Source organism: Spodoptera frugiperda, chromosome 23 (assembly GCF_023101765.2).
Source record: "Spodoptera frugiperda isolate SF20-4 chromosome 23, AGI-APGP_CSIRO_Sfru_2.0, whole genome shotgun sequence".
NCBI lineage: Eukaryota > Metazoa > Arthropoda > Insecta > Lepidoptera > Noctuidae > Spodoptera > Spodoptera frugiperda.
In genome coordinates this window covers 587234-605029 of record NC_064234.1, presented here as the reverse complement: position 1 = coordinate 605029, position 17796 = coordinate 587234, and the positions used below count along the sequence as shown (strand labels likewise).

The 17796-nt window shown below is 36.3% G+C and overlaps 2 protein-coding genes across 2 annotated transcripts in view; both read left to right on the top strand.

Moving 5' to 3' along the window:
- Positions 1 to 17796, top strand: part of LOC118266881 (caspase-8) — a 404424-nt gene that overhangs the window by 137215 nt on the left and 249413 nt on the right. The window lies entirely within an intron of this gene.
- LOC126912203 (T-box transcription factor TBX6-like) overlaps positions 1725 to 17796 on the top strand; it is a 33994-nt gene continuing 17922 nt past the window's right edge. Inside the window, exons 1-2 of the mRNA XM_050703233.1 lie at positions 1725 to 2098; positions 10803 to 10920. Coding sequence (XP_050559190.1) covers positions 2011 to 2098; positions 10803 to 10920 — 206 coding nt within the window. The 5' untranslated portion in view covers positions 1725 to 2010. The remainder of the gene's footprint in view (positions 2099 to 10802; positions 10921 to 17796) is intronic.

Sequence of the window (17796 nt, the reverse complement as noted above, 5' to 3'; positions counted from 1 at the left end):
TTTCTATAGTTTCTCTTCTTCGGCGAGTTTTTGGGTAATAAATAAGGTTTTTTTGTAGTAGCATAGATCTGAAAATTCAAATGCAGTATCACGGAAACTACTAAACTGATTTCAATAAAATTTAGTACGCTCGCAATTACATCTTAGATTAAATTTTCAGCTCCTCTTGATAATTTTATAGAAAAGTTTGGACTTAAAAAAAATAGTCCTATTCCTAGAGCCTAGAAGCAAGAAAAATAAGAACATTAAAGCAATGTATTACAAACAAAAACAGTTGAAATTCTTTAAAGAAACCCCCACGCTAACTCGCCACTTAGTAACGAACAATATTAACAAACTAAACGATGTAAGAGGAAATCGTAATTAATTTAATTAGTAAAATACAGGTGACAGGTAACAACAGTTGATTCGTGGATCTAGCAGTAACTAATTAGCTATCTAGGTAAACATACAAACATATCTATATATGTATATATAGGTATATAATTATATAAGTATACAGGTATGTCAGTGTACGTGACATAAAAAGTAAGTAGAATGCGTAGGCTTCACATTTTTGAATACGTTTTGGAATTTATTCGGCGTAAGGAATGCAGTAATTAGGTTAATTGTTTGTTTATATGTAGGCTAGTTTTCGCTTGTATAGTTTAACTTGTGGATCTATTGAACTAGGTACCCGTTACGTTTCTTATAGTAATGTCATGTAACACGATGGGCAGGGCAAAGGAAGCTGTGGTGCCTTGCAGTTTACTCTAAGCGATATTTACTGATGTTCCGTATTTTTTTTATTACCTAATAAATATTTTCACAATGATAATGCGAAACCTAGATATGGAGTACATGGGAGTATTATATTGTTCCAAAATATTTTTTTTATTACAAATGTGCAATAGCTGTAAAATATAATACACAAAAAATCAACCTTCTTGACTAAAAATGGAAATTATAATATTTTGAAACTCATTGACAAATTAACCCTTTGGTTGGGCATAAAATATAGGTAAATAAAGATAGCCTTTTTCTTTTCAACCATAGTAATGTAATGTTACAATGATGTCTCAATTTCCTCAAAAGACTAAGATTACATAAACCTGTGTTGAGTTTAACATTGTATAGAAAAAACCTATTACATCTAGTATACATAAGTACCTACATTATAATCCCACATACCTATCTACCTAAATACCTAAAATCACTATCATTATTAGGTATCGAGAGATTCTCACGAATTTTATGTACGGGACCACCTGCCGCGTGGCGCCTAGTAGGCACCTCTCAAACTCCGTGGAACTTGGAACACACGTATAAATAAATATTGTGAAAACAACCTTTGAGGATGCCGGCCGGCCATAAAGAAGCTTAAATTTTATTAAATTGATAAATTATTGAATGTAACTAATTTAGAACCCAATTTTATTTACAAACATTTGATAAAGTTAAATACTCGGAAGTGATAAACTTGTAAGTTTCAAGTGATAAAAGTTATGAAACCTTATGTAAATAAATCCCACTCAATGTAATATAAAACATCTCACACACATGTATTCAAGTCATATCCATTTAGTGCAACAATAGGCCTTCATCGATACATGCGCCTACGCACCGAATTCGAATGTCAATCGTAACAATCGAGCACGATTACCTGTCAGATAAAGGCGGGCGGAAAGCTCGAGGAAAGCGCCACAAGGCAATTCGAGTTGCAAAGGCTTTGACGGCCGCCGCCATTAGTCCGCCCTCAGCCAATCAGGAGAAAGAGGCGGAGCGATGCGCACGCGCCGCCTGCTACGCAAAAGCGATTCAGTGTAAACGCAGCTGTCGCTCCGTAGCCACGTATATTGGTTCTCGTTGCCCTACCTTCGTTTGTTTTTAATTATGAACTTTTTATGAGACTCTAGTGTACGTTTGTGTATTAGTCAACTGCGGGACGGTTCTATGTATTTTTGGGGACTGAATTGATGATGTTATTGTGAAGTGACTGTAGCTGTGACTTATATTTTGGTGTTTGTTTGTATGTACAAGATGATGATGGATCAGGCTCACTTCGGAGAGTATTTGTTGAGGCAGCAAATGTTGCACGCTGCGTCCCTCAGCGGTTTGCGTAAGTTACATTTCTCATTAACTAATTTCATTTAACCTAATGTTTTAAGTATTATAGTAATAAGTAATTAGATACTAATTACACCCTTAGGATTATTTGTTAACGCTCGAAGGCATGTCATCTTGAATTGGATCATTTATTTACATTAAATGTTCTATTTTAATATGTGAATATTTTTTCTTATTTTTATTACATGGTTTGGGTATAAATTTTTATAAATATCCTCCCCAGCACATTGGGGATGATATGACGTATAATTATAATTACTTCTAAGTACATACGCGTGTCTAGTAATACCTATATATGTTTTATCATATGCCAATACAAGCTATATTATATTATTAATCCAACTTAATCCACTTAAATCAATTTGTGGCAAGACTATGTCGTCACATTCTGGTGTTCGGAACCCGTTTCTCTTAACTATAACCGTCCGTGTTTGCCGTCAGCATAAATAATATCATAATGTATAATTTTGATCACACTAAGTGATAAACATATCAGATACTAATATAGTTTATTTAATATATTAGTTACAGTTTTGAAAGTTGTTCTGCGATATAAATTCTAGGTTTATTCATTATGTGGAAGGTTTATTTATTAAGCAGTGTAGTGATAGTGTAGATATGTATGTATGCCAATGTATTAAGGTGATTTTAAGTATTAATTGTTATATTATCCTTGAGACTGGTGTCTCCCCGTGTAGTAAAATTAATAATCAACCACTCAAGGTTTGCCACGATATTTTAAACTAAACACATAAAGTAACATTAAGCCTAAGTTACAAATTAATTATTATTAAAGTTGTGCTGTTAAAACCTTGACTTATCTGTCATGGAGTTACTATAGAGGCTACCTCATAATAATATGTCAAGATGTTTTTACTACAATATTATGTCCGAAATTAAATTGTTATATTCAAACATTAGCGTGTTAATTGCAAAACAAATTCTTTACTCAAAGTCAAAGTCAACATTATTTATTTCAAATAGACCAGTAAGGCATTTTTGCAAATCAGAGCAAATATTATAATAAAATTAAGAATGTCTGTCTCTCGGTCGGTCCTCTAATGAAGTTATTTCGCTATTTTATATTTTAAATCGTATATAGTTTTTATAACATATAAAATACGACTCATAAACTAATCGGAGCATGAAGTCTGAATTACATATAATATACCATTTAGAAATTAACCAAGTACTGTGTATGTAGTAAATAATGCGCAGATACATAGGTGTAAACATTGTTATGAAGATATTGCTTTCAAAAAAATATACACTACTTATACTATACATATATTCTACTATACTTGCAAAACTGTTTATTAACCGATTTAAAAGTATGTTGTGTTATGTATGTATGTTTGTGCGTGATTATCTTGCATCTGGCTGAACTGATTTTGATGCGATTTTCAGCATAGTATTTTTCAGACTTAGGAGAAGAATTAAGAGCTTTATTTGCCTTAAAAAATTTAAGGCGGTTAAGAAAATTAACGGTTCACTTTTTTATTGATTATTTCAGTTACATTCAACGGCAAGTAAAAAATAAAAAGTAATCTATTTCATTCACAATAACGAGTCGAAGCTAAAATAAAGTATTACATTTAACCTCAATTAACCCTCAAGTAGCCACTTTCATAAAACTTAACAACATTTTTATGACTTAGAATGAACTTATAACGACATTACACCTCATCATGCAATTATTAATTTCTAAAAGAGCCGTAAACAGCGGACTGTTGCGACTCAATAATATTATTTATTAATGAATTTTTAACTAATTAACGATACGCTAGGAAATGCTAATTAAGTGCCAATTAAAACAAACTATCAGTCGTTAACTTAGGATATAGTCATTAACAAGTTATTATAAATTTGTGTTTTAGTAATCTCTTGTATTTGTGCCGTTGTAAAGTGTACTCTATTTTGCATACGTTTACAATAAAAATTGCAATAAAAATATGAATTATTAAGCGTTACTATGATAGATGGATTGACAAGTTTTTATGTTTGATATGTTTTTTGAGATTATGGTAATTATGTTGAAGATTATATCAAATAGATATTATCTATAAAAAAATATTTGTTACACGTGTTCGTTGACTGTTACTTAAAATAAAATATTTAAAAATCAACAAACAAAGTCAAGTTAGTTTTCTGTTATTCTTTAGAGTTACACGTCATTGCGTATTTTTTACGGAATAGGAGGCAAACGAGCAGACGGGTCACAGATGCGTTGCCGGCCTTAAAGTTGTCGAGTCCCATTTTTTCGTTTCTCTATTTAATCATAACAACTTACAATAAGACGGATAATAATTTGCATAACTGTATCACATTAATATGATATGTATATGTGATAAAATATTTGTTTGGGTGTCTGTCCGTCAAAAACGTTGAAACTACCGAAGGCATTTTGTTGAAATTTACAGACAGGTTTTAAGCTAACTTGGGTGATATGACTTTTTATCCCATGGGAACGTGGGCCAGGCCGCTGCAGAAGCTAGTTTATAATAAAAAGACAAAAAAGCTGGCCCAATAGCAAAAAAAATGCCTTGCAATAAATTATGAATAATTTATTAATAATTTAAATTAAATTATGAATAATTTATTGCAAGGCATTTTTTTTCATTAGGTGAACCTCATGAATCATTATAACTGAAGAAAACAACTGAAAGTTTATACAATGTGATAGGGGTGAGACTTCTAACCCGTTAAGGCTGAGTTCTACATCTAATTTTATCGACAAAAGTCGGGGGTCGAAGGGGTCGAATCCCTCCCCTAAAAGTTATGGCTATTTTAATAGTTTTTTTACTTTTTTGACATCAAAGGTTGTATGCGTCGTAGAAACAAAAAAAAAACGACAAACGGTAGCTAATAACCTTAGCTAACTAATTCATTACTTTTTTCATATGTATGATAATGTTTTGGTGAGAAAAAAATCATTTGTGAATAATTTTTACCGAAAAAATCACTATTTTCCAATATTTTCAATTAGGGGTTCAACCCGCCTATATTATTTTTTGTCGATAAAATTCGATGTAGTACTCAGCCTTAACGGGTTAGAAGTCCCACGCCTATCACATTGTATAAGAACAACAAATACGCCTAACGTTACCTACTAGCACATAGCGGTGCGGTGGTCTAACCGTACCATGTAGAAGAATAAGGTTCTATCCCAATTCACTGCGACTGCGCTAAACAAATGATTTGATTAACACCACAGAATAACAAAACGTTTGGTTAACAGTATTATTTCTTATTTCTCCGTATAAACAATGGCCACATTCGTTGTGACGTGGAACCTGAATGGGAACACATTGTGTGTCAAATAAAAAGTGTTATTTAACGTTTATTATGTTTTATTGCTGCTTCGTTGGTTGAATGGTTGTAGGTTAACTACTGAGCTAGGGGTCTTTAATTCAATTACCGGGAAAAGGGTGGGAAAAATATTGAATACTTTTTTTTTAAAAATACTAGTTGTTAGGAATAGCACTGAGTCTCGAATGTATGGCAATATTTAATATGCAGGCTCACCCTGTATGGGAAATTTTAATTCCTTTTATATTTTTATATTTAAACGGAAATATAATTTGAAGATTCCTAAAATACATGTTAATATTTACAAATATAATTAATTGGCATCACTCATACAATTCATACCATATAAATAATAATCAATTATAAACATTTTCTAAAAATACACTTTCATCCATGGTATGTTTTTCTGTGCGCGTTGATGTCTTTTATATGAGCGCTACGAAAGATGTGTAGCAATGACATTTTTCGATTTAAATATGAGTTTAGATTTAATTATCATTGTTTTAATATGTTTTGTTACATATTTTGTTAATATGCATTTTACATATTACTATTTTTACTTAATGAAGGTATAAAGTCAATACACACCATATATTTACTTTTTGTTCCGTATATCCAATGCAAAAATATTGACTCTTGATTGTATCATATCCACATACTTTGTTGCACAAACCAGGTGTCATTTAACGACAACTACTTACAAAAGCCTTTCTTTTTTAACCAGCCATAAATTACCCATATCTCCATCTAACAGCGCGAATGCCTTCGCATAAAATAAAGGAAGTGCGTCACATTATAAGTGTTGGGATCCACGTGATACTAAGCATTTAGTAAGGTTGATAATGACGCCCTCTACCGTGCAGGCATCTACTCATTCATAATGTTTTTACTCCATTGTTTCAAGCGCTTGGGGATTAACGTCCCTTTTTGTGTAATTAACTTATGTAGGGTGAAAGGTGTGTTGTCAGGTATGATGGGTGCTATAAGTCCGAGGGCTTAGTTAGAGTTTGTTTTACGTTTAAAGATATTGGTTGGTTTGAAACACAACGCAAACGTTATTTGACGTTGGTTTTCTGTGAGGCCGTGTTCGGTCGAGCCGGCCTATTCATGCCGAAGATAACTCTCTCATTCACCCACATCATTCAGATGAAAACTATTATAATAATTGAATCAATAGTTGAACTAATATTATAAGTATACAATTATAGTTATGTTGCTTTTCTAGTTATATAAAGTAGTAAAACAGGGTGAATAAGTATAGACATAGAAGAGTCTTTTCACGCTATTTCCGTTCCTATCTACCCCGTTTCAATTTATATGTTATTTTTGTGAAATAATTCGAAATTGTCTCAATACTGTTTTTATTAATCTATATTAGAGATTATGTAAGGAAAATGTGGCTGCCAAAGAAAAAACTGCTTTATACTAAAGATAATACTGATTAATTCAGAAAAAATAGGCTTGTTGGATTAAAATGTAATACATATTTTTTTCTAAAATACGCTGTACATATCTTGCAGTTTAATATTTTATAATCTATTTTAATATTAATAAACTATTATAAAAACCAACTCTACACTACACAAAAAGTCTCTCTTTAAAAGTACAGCCTGTAAATAATTCTTCCACGCAAAGTATAAGGGCGTCCATTAATTACATATTTTTTGTAAAATACCTTAAATTCTTAAAACTAAACAGCAATTCCTTAACACATTAATTTGTATCTAAACATAACTGAACAAGGTATAAAATCGTTTAACCTAGCCAATATGCCACACAGTACCTAGAACGATGGAATGCACCTGCTTAAGTGTTGTAAACGATGTAAAACTCTATGTTAGAACAATTAAGGTATAAAATTGAACGTTGTAGTTTTATATAAGTTGTATATAAAAATATGTGCCTAGTCGAGTTCTCTATAGGTTATTTTGTCCAGATGGACATCACCTGTCCTTATCATGTAAGTGTTGGAAACCTACACGTTTATGGAGCAGTTTCACACTTTTTTGACATTATCCTTTAAATTTAAATTAACAGACCTGCATACATTTTCATGTAACGCAAATTGTAATTCGATAATAAGCTAATAACAGACAATGAGGTGTATAAGTAGGTGATAAGTTAATAATCTTATGTTTATTTATGGTTTAGTACGTGTCAGTTACATTGAGACTACGTGTGTCAAACATTAATTGAAACCTTATGCTATATTTACTACAACCGTATGTGAGTCAGGCAAAAACAGTTCTCATTTACCACATAGAAATATTAGAAAATAACCTTTATTTACTCTACACTTGCAACCACCACGCACGTATTTTTTTATGTGGACACTAACAATAAAATAAATTTTAAGTTTTAGCGTACGGTGTGCAGCTTATAAGTATAAGCGCACCAGCTAAATATACATCTATAATTGGAATAAAATCTATTGTATTGTTAATGTAGCATGAATTTCTGCAAAGTAACGCCTGATTCTATTCTATATATGGATAAAATAATATATAATTACAACTCTATACAAGATACGCCAAAAATACGCCACCAGTAAAATATTCCATTGAGTTTGAATCCATTGACGACGGCACGAGATGATCGCATCCACCATCCAGTAAAATATAATTGCTTGTTAAACGTCCCGAGTTACCGTCGACCCATCATGTCGTCATGTCGTCAATGTCCTCTCGTCAAATTACTGCAGCGTCGTACGTCAGGGTTTTTGTTAAACATAATATTATGTTTTATGCTTTTATTGTGTTGAATACATTGTTTTTGTAATAATACTAGGTTGTATTTAAAGCTGGTTTTGTAAGGTTTATGACGTTATATCTTGATAATAGAAGGGTTGTAGTAGTCGTAACAGATTGAGTTATTTATAATCAAACATGTTAGAACTATATTTTTAAAATAACTATCGTGAGGCGTACTAAATATCATGGTTTACTCACGTATATAAGACGCTGTTCATGAAGAAGAGTCCCCCTGTGACTCGAAACTAGTAGAGCTTATCTCCATTAATATATGTGAGTAAACCGTAATTTTTTAGTTAAGTTAGAACAAACCCTAAATTTTTCGAAAAAAATATTGTGTTTAGTCCATGAAGTTTTAAAGGCCTCAAGTTGAATAAAACTTCTATGACATTTACAATGTAAATTAGATACAAAACCGTCAGTCAAAAGAATAAAAAACCGCAAACACTACACAGGACATCACCGTTAACACAATAAACAGTAAAATAAAATTAGCTTGCGTGACACAAATGACACGAATCATTCACGACCTTATTAACATATTAATAAACGCTATTTTTACCTACCGACACGCTTTTACAACCGCTCGACGATTTTCTATAGAAACACAACTAATGAGGTAATACGACACAAGCCTCTAAAGAAAAGATACCATCTCTAATAACACGCGAGTAATTTTCAAACTTATTGAATTTACAATAAAGTTTACAATCAAATGTTTGTGGTGACACGATTGAAGCGTGTAAGTTGTTACGATGTTTAATATTGTTTTTTTTATGAGAAAAGTTTGGCGACGGGCGCCGCGCACTGCGGATCAAAAGACCCGATGTCAAATTATTTGTATGCATTTCTTGCGTTCGCGTTTTTAGCTTTAAATTATAAAATTTATTACGATGTTAGCTACAGACGTTTAGAAAAGTAAATGGCAATAAAAGACATTATTTCAATTATATTTACAACTGTTGTGAATGACGTGAATCATAATTTCTTTGAGTAATTATTTTCTTTTCTTCTTTCTCTATCCGTTCGGAGTGCAATACTTTTGAAAATAGCACTCAATAAGATTTGTAGAAAAATCTAAAGATATATGCAATACACACCCTTATTTACCAAATTAGTAATCATCCCTTCCCATATATTACAACTCACAGACGTAATAAAAGTCACTATACCTCAAAAAATATTATCAATATTACATTCCACGTACACATCGGAAGGTACCGACAAAAGAACCGCCCACACATATAATAAATTACAATTTAACTTCATGAATGATATTTTTTTGCAATAAAATATTCAGGGTAGGTGGCGTCACCGTCGTTGATTGCTTGATACGTTCTGTATGTCATCAGTTGTTAATTAAAGATGAGCGGATATCATATTCGGGGTATTAATATTGAAATATTGATTAAGGAAACGATAAGTTTTCGTGTCGAACCTTGATAAGTCATAAATATGTAGTATATGTACATATCAAATTTTGTCACAGCTAATAAAGCGCTCGTCACGGATCCGAGTTTCGATGCACTTATTTATTTTGATTGAAAACTGGTTCTAGTGGTTTGTTATACATATTTAAAATAAAATACATTTCTAATTACAATCTGGAATTATAAACTTTTATTAAGATGATATATAAAACATCGTTACAAGTGACTGACCTTGCAAGGATGTTACAGTTATTAATATTTAATTGGCGAACATATTTTTGATATAGTTAATGTGTAAATTATTATATGTCACATAATAATTTCTCAACTCAATTACTTCCTTCCTTCTTCCCTACATTTATTCCACATCTAATCAAAAATAGTTTTTAACTCTGACAAATTACCTATGCGACACATATTTTTGTTATTGTTGAAATTATCCTCATATATGTTTTTGTATTCATGGTTACTCTTATCTGACTAACCTTTCCTATGAAACATTGTTATTCCGTGAAGATAAAGATAAAATCAGTTGTCATGCAAATTGTATGTAAATATTAATTAATGTATCACTTTTATCTTTGCAATCAGATTACAAATATATACAAATATTTTAGCACTATTTGTCATAACCTTGGAGAGATGTTTTAGTTCATTTTATAGTATAATACATATAATTTAAGACCATTCCGAACAAACATTTAACGCTTATCTAATCTCTAAATGAATATAAAACAAATTAATTCATAAATATTACTCTTGTTTATCATTATTGACGCATATTTGTTCTTACATTATTTATGAGATTTATCTAGTGATAAGAAGATCATAGTGTTGTTTCTGCAAATTTAATTAATTAGAAATAATGGTATAGATTTTAAAAAGTTATTTTACTGTGCTTATTTCCTCTTTGCTACGACGTATATCGGTATCATTTAAAATCTTTTTTTTTTTAAAGATTTCTTCAAACAGTTTGAAAATCTTATATTATTGTATAACTACTTTATGTTAATTACAAATCCAAATTATGATAATATTATTTAGAATTTTAGACTGTGAAGCCTATTTAAAATTAATATATCAATAGTCACGTTTACGAATCAAGACCAACGAGGTAGCCTAGTATAATTATGTAGTATTTATGTGATGTTTATTTATTTACATAAAAGTTGGATATGTTTAGTAAAAAAATATATTTTGTGAACAGAACACCGCGTCGGTGCGGATGCTGAACCGCCGGCTTGCGAGGCACGCCTGCTCAATGGCGACCTCTGGCGGCGTTTCCATGACATCGGCACTGAAATGATCATTACTAAGGGAGGAAGGTGAGTCTAAAATAATCTTATTGGAGTACTTCAGCATTATTTGAGCTTTCAAAATTATTGAATCTTAAATTGTCGTACCGTAGCATGACCGTGTAGCTACGCTAAAATAATTATTTATGCGATTCATACCATTGTCGTACATATTCATTATAAAATATATTGATAATCAGTATTTTCTAATGATATATTTGCATGACTTTTATAACACACGCGTTTCAAAGCATGTCAAAAAATGTTACACACACATTCAAAAATAAAACGTTGTGCAAAGGACCAAAAGAATGAGATGGCCTGGGAGGGATTTGTAAGATATCGTAAATGTGATAAATATGGCAGTTTAAGGAAAACATATATCTTTTACGCTTTAACTTTGTATCATAACCTCTATCAATGTGATATGAATCACACATTGTTTCACTGAAATCGGATCAAAGGACCAAAAAGGACCAAACATATTTTGAATTATTAGTGGTAAGCAACGGACATGATAATGTGTGTTTATATATCAATCGTATCATCAATTAAACACAATTGACTAAAGTTCAATGTAATCAATATATTTTTTTAATTCAACGTAATTTACCTTATTTGACTTCGTGAAATTAATTTACGTCACATGTAGCGCCACCGGCAAATTTATTTAGATTCTTAAGTTAACTTTATTGTGCGGTAGGTCTGTGACATGGTCATTAACATAGATCATAATTAGCCCAGTTGCCATCATCCGTATTCCAGAATAAACAATCGCCCTTCAATTTCACCACAATCGAATTAGCTGGTCCTGAGAATGGATGACATAGATATAATTACTTCCCATCTAAGTATGGCAATACAGTACACACACGTTTGTGTTTGCATCATACGTTTTTCTATCAACACAAAAGGTGCGGTATTTAAGTTTCTTAGCATTTTAATTTCTACAAAACATTGTAACTACAATTCCTAAAAGTTTACCATAAAATTGGCGAATAACAATGTTTGTAATTGCTTTCCATGTATAAATACTTCTTATTGATATTTAATTGAGAGATATTTCATAATTTGCACCTGTCTCGGCTATTAGCGACGCTTCATGGGAAGGCGAACGTCGCGCGCCGCCCTCCGCCCGCCCAACCAGCGACATAACGCGACCTCATCGCCCAACGACATTTACAATTCCTTGTAAAAACTACGCCTAACTATTGACTCAATTAAACGATGCAGCTGTCGGAATCCAAGAATCGAATACACAAAAACATATTACTCGTAATAAATTACAAAATAATAACAAAAACTTAACGAAAACCCATTAGGACTGCTGAATCTGACGCGAGGCTTGTTAACGGATAATTTGGGAGACGGGGCCGGACCTCCGTCATAGACAAAACAAACAGCTGCCCCGGCAATTTGTGCATTTCTCTAAATGGCCGAGCACAAATTACACCTTATTATAAGCTTGTTTGCTTTACGACGGTACCCCTACAATTATATTTTTTTCGTGATCGATAATGTGGGTGCGAGCAGTGAAGAAATTACACAGTCGTCGCGATCTCGGCGCCTCCGCCCTTCCTGCGAGCGAGACCCGCGTGGTGGGTCCGCGAGGCCGCTCGTTACTCGCTCTCACTGCGCAACATCGGCGACTCAAAGGGCCGGAACATTACACGTTGTACTTACAATTGCTGTCTATGTTTCTCACAATCAACCGCAGATTGACTCGTTAGATATTAATAATATTTTTGGATACGTAATTGTTTCACGGTTAAGAGCGGAGGCCGACCACCATCGCCGCGCGCCGCCAAAAGAAAGTTCGATCAATAATGAGCATCACGTCCGTTCGACTTCTGACGGAATTAAAAATGAAAATATTCCGTAATTAATGGCGTGTAATTAGCGTTCGAGGACCGCATCGCGTCGTCGACCACTCTCTTATTAAAATGACCGGTAAAAACTAGACGCTGCTCGCAAACGAATAGCTGTCGTGCGCGGTGGCTGTAGCGGCGCGCCTGCGCACTGTCCCGGTTTTTGCGCGGGCTGATAATTAGCCGGGTTCATCTGTGCTCCTGTCATCTCCTACACGTTTTTTTGGCTCGGCCGCCGGCGCAGACCACCGCGCGCCGCCGCCCGGCTAACATTCCGATAATTTACCGCTTTATCCAGCGGTTGGTGAATCTCGTTAGCTTAGCTGGCCGCGGCCGTCTAGAGGTCACTTTTGTTTGTTTTGTATTAACGATGCTTCGTGAGAGAGGCCGGGGGCGCGCCGGCGCCGACCCTGGCGCCATACGAATCGAAATGGGTCAAAAATATTTCATGCATTTCTCGTATTGAGCACTAGCTGAGGCGGTGCGTGCGCGCAGTAATTGAGTTATTCTCTAGGAGCGAGCAATGAATACCGCGATGTTGAGAACTGGTAACTTTGGTTAGTGTCGTGTAAGGTGTAACGCAATGCTTTAAGTTGCTGTTCAAACAGTTTTAAAAGCTGTTCTTGTATTCTTTATCTGGTATGGTTCGCGGAGCGGGGCTGAGTTTGGTGGGTTAATTGGTAACGCAAACAGGGGATTTGGGCGGTTCGTTTGTGCAAGCGGGGCCGGGCGGCGTGTGTAGTCGGAGTTAACACCTGCCGCGCTCGACGGCCATGCTCAGCTATGTGTTAACATTGGATCTGTCTGTGTACCAGCCATCTCAATTTTACCACCTGTGAACTGTAAATTGCTTCGTATATAGGAAGGTTCCGCGGTGCTATGTACTCCAATGTTTACTTTTCAACAGGTTCTAACTGTGTTCTCACTTACAATTGCCTGTTTCTAAAACTAATAACGTTGAGAATATAACGTAACGAGATTATCAAAACCTGTATGAAGACGATACATGGACATTTAAAATGACATCAGCAATTAAAAACCAACAATGGTTATGTCAACATCACAGGGCCGCGTGCGGTCGGGCACCAGTCGCGCGCCCAACGCAATAATAAACTGGATAGATACGCTGCACGCTGTCGGCGACAAGGCCCATCTGTTCCACTGCATGTTCAGAGATAATACTTAACCCTCAATAATCGGTGTACAAACAAACACTGCTTCGAATAGAGTAGGTTATTTATTTTTTCTCAAAACCGAAATATGACAAATGGGCGAGTCGGGCCGCGGCCGCCGGCGGCCGGCGCACATCGCTCGCGTGTCGTCGCGCGGACCTCCCGCCATTTTAAAAACAAACACACAACACAAAAACTCGTTATTTATTCTTGTGTTATTCGTCGGGAAGGGCGCGCCCGAATTCGCTTGAAAAAATCATAAGTTATAATTAAAAACGTCTGCGCGCACTCGGCTACACTAGCGCAGCCCAAGCTCAACGCTCGAGCCGTCAGAGCACGCAGTTACAGACCCGCATTGCTCACGACGATTTGTGAACGTGAATTACGTCCGTAATTGACGTTAACCGCCGACTTTTACGAGATAAAGTCTAATCACATCTCGAATCTACGTCAAGAAATCATATCTAACAAACGAGCGTAAGCTCATTCCATCGCTTGTTTTAACAGAAATACCGATTAATTGATTCGATCTGTGTCGTAATTAAAATGGGTGATTAGGTTGCGCGGGGAGCGGCGCCGGCGCCTCAAAGCGTCGCCGGCAACATTCCTTTTGTTTTACCACGAGTCGTTTGTCGCCTGCGCAGGCTGTGCGCTGTGCGCGAGCGGGACGTGCGCGGGCGCCGACCGCCTGCAGCGCGCCGGCCGCCCGCCGCGCGCCCCGCCCCTACCACGCACCACTAATAATCAGATTATGACAGTCGCCGTCTTCCGATCCACTCCACTCTACTCGTCACAGCGTCACTCCTCCAGCTCTCGCCGCCGCCACTTGACGTTACACATTCTCTAGCCGCGCACCGACGTGCCAGATTGAGAGATATCGCAGCTCCTAGCGCTGCCTTCCAGCAGAATTGACATAATGCTTCTTTGTTTTAGACTCCAATAGCAGCGGGAGGTTACAGTGTCAGGGGGAAATTAATGAAGGTTCCATCAGTTAGTCTGAACATTTGGCCTTACCTGCAACCAACATACGTTTTGCTAATTAATTATCTAGATCACTCCTGCCCTTACGTATACGGTGAAAAAGTTTTATAATCACATGAACTAAGTGATTATTGATCCCATGCCACACCATCTGCCATGTGCTGTTCACTATCTATCAATTGTGATCAATATAAAAACTATAATTTGAACAAAACTTTGTAATTTCATCAAGTGTCCAGTAGGTGTCGATTAAAAGTTCATAAACGTCAAAACCATTATATTTATAAAGTGAAGTTCAATTACGGTAAACATTAGACCCCTTTAACTCAAAGCACGACCAAGTAAGTTGTTTGTACAATTTTAAATTGATAGAAAACGTTTACAGTAATGACGGCTTAGATGAAACTTTTACGTAAAAAATTGTCGCTGTAAAGTGTAACGTCATTGTATGTAATGGGTAATCCCGGATAGAAGGACCAGGAATCTGAAGCACGCGCCGAATAGTCGCCGCCTTCGACCGATCATATCGCAATATCTCTTGGGAACAAACCACACACCATTCTTCACATTTTTTTAATGCGAGATATCCATCATCGACATGACGAGTATGAGCGCGACAAGTTCTTGAACAGAATCCGCGATGTATGGTGAACACCAAAAAGATCCATCATGTAACCCAGCCCGAGAGTTGAGCGATCAACAGAATGGCACAGTCATCGGCGGCTCCCGCGCCTTTTTGTCCCGTCACAACCTAAAACAATCGACGATCGAGGTAAAAAACAAACACGAAAATGATAATTCGAATTTAGAATATAAAAAATATGCGTCCGACATGATCGTGGAGCGGCTCATGATTCGTTTTTTGCCGGCCCGCGGACGACAGACATCGGGCCTGATGATAATTTCTCATTAGGTTATAACATTTTTGTCGGTTGAAACGTCGTAAATTCCACGAATAATTTAGGGAAGAAAGTGGTCGTGTTGAAGATGTTTTGTTTTTATGGCGCCAACGAGCAGCTCGGGTTAGATCGGTATCTCTCGATACAAGCGTTTAACCCATGTTACTCGGAACTCGGGAATTATTCTCACGGACTCCGACTTGACTCCGCTACCCAACAAATTGTAATGTGAGCGAATGAGACAACTCGAATTCTTTATATGACTTCTTTGATGCAGAAAAAAGTAATCATGTGTTCCGATACGCCATTACTTTTTTGTGAGTTCATGTTTGATCTCGTTCGTACTACAGACTATAAGAAACAGTTGATATTGCTGTAGTAATCTGAGGGTCACTGGTCTTCTATCAATTGACGTGAAGGAGTGTTGTTTAAGATGCTATCTGATGCTGGAGGACATGGAAGCATCCAGTGTATTACGTGCTTGGTGCTACGTGTCCATAATGCGTCTCCCAGAACCCAAGTGATTATACTCGACAGTTGTTAAGGGTGCGTCGTTTATCATAACCGCTCGTAAAACTATACGAACCCACGTACCCGTAGTAGCGGTAGAAAAAAATATTGTAATGTATATGAATTTGTTACATTTCACGCAACATTAGCCGCCTACGAGGCGTGTGATATGTTTTTTAGAATGTTTGATTTACAGTAATGCGTGCTTGTGACTTACAAGCCATTATCTCGTCCGAACAGATATCTTTATAATATTGAGTTTCACTTTTGTTCACCAGCAGTTGTTAACTATGATGTATTTGATCTCATACTATTGTATAAAAGTAGTGAAACTTTCATGTGACAGTCGTTAGTTGAAAGCTTGCACAGGCAGTGGCGACAATGACGTGCGATGTAGTGGAGTAACCGAGACAGAGAGGACGGAGGGAGGCAGGGATGCGAGCCACCCGCGCGCTCGTGCGTCGATAGCATCGGGCGGCCGCGCCCGCGCATCGCGACATCACGCGCCGATGTGTATCGCGCACGGCGACCGCTACCGAAACCTCAGATAAGCGCAATGGGCGGCACTGGGTGCAGACGGACGCACGATTCTCGAATAAATGTGTCGCTTCGGCGTCTGAGTGTACGCTGTGAGAACATGACTGATTTGGACACGGATGTTGACAAGAATACGTAATGGCGTCAGATGCACACAGATAGTTTAGCTACAGCAATATACTGAGGTGCAGCTTGTCCACTTATCTCGCAGTTCGCTATTACCTCACGCAGTCAGTACGAACGTGCAACACTGTCACTGTATCTTCTGCATCTTCATTACCCGCCATCTCTACTAAAACTTTCTATTGCAATGAAAATTTCACTTAATTGTCATTCACATCACAATCCACTAAATAGCTATCTAACTACAGCATCAATATCAATTACAAACTTCACAGAAAAATGTCTACAGATGCATGATACATGCTCGAGTATTGTTAGACGAGTACGTGCAGCAATTAGTGGGGAGCAATGCGTTCGAGATTAAAGTCCGCACATATTAGTTGAGACGTGACGATGAGGCGACATCAAAACACATTTCTGTGAAATATGTAACAAGGGTTCAATGTCAATAGTGTGCTCGATGTCGCAACGCCCACTAATTGCGTGGATGACGCGGCCGCGGCGCGTTTGAACCCGACACATTACGGCCAGCCTTGGCGCGATTCCTGGTACCTACATCACTGACATGTGGATCTTGTGGGAGCGATTAGCGACTGTCGTAAAAGGACCAATCGAGTGACATTAGACGCAACTTGCTGCAATGTACGCCAAGTATGGAACCGTAGCGAGACAGGAATGGACTGTAATCATGCTGCTCGGCTCGATATCAAGGAAATTACCAGTAGCTTTTGTACATTATATGTTATCCAAAGAATCCGACATAAGAACAATCGAAAGACCTATTGAACGATGACGATACAGAACTGTCATCGATTA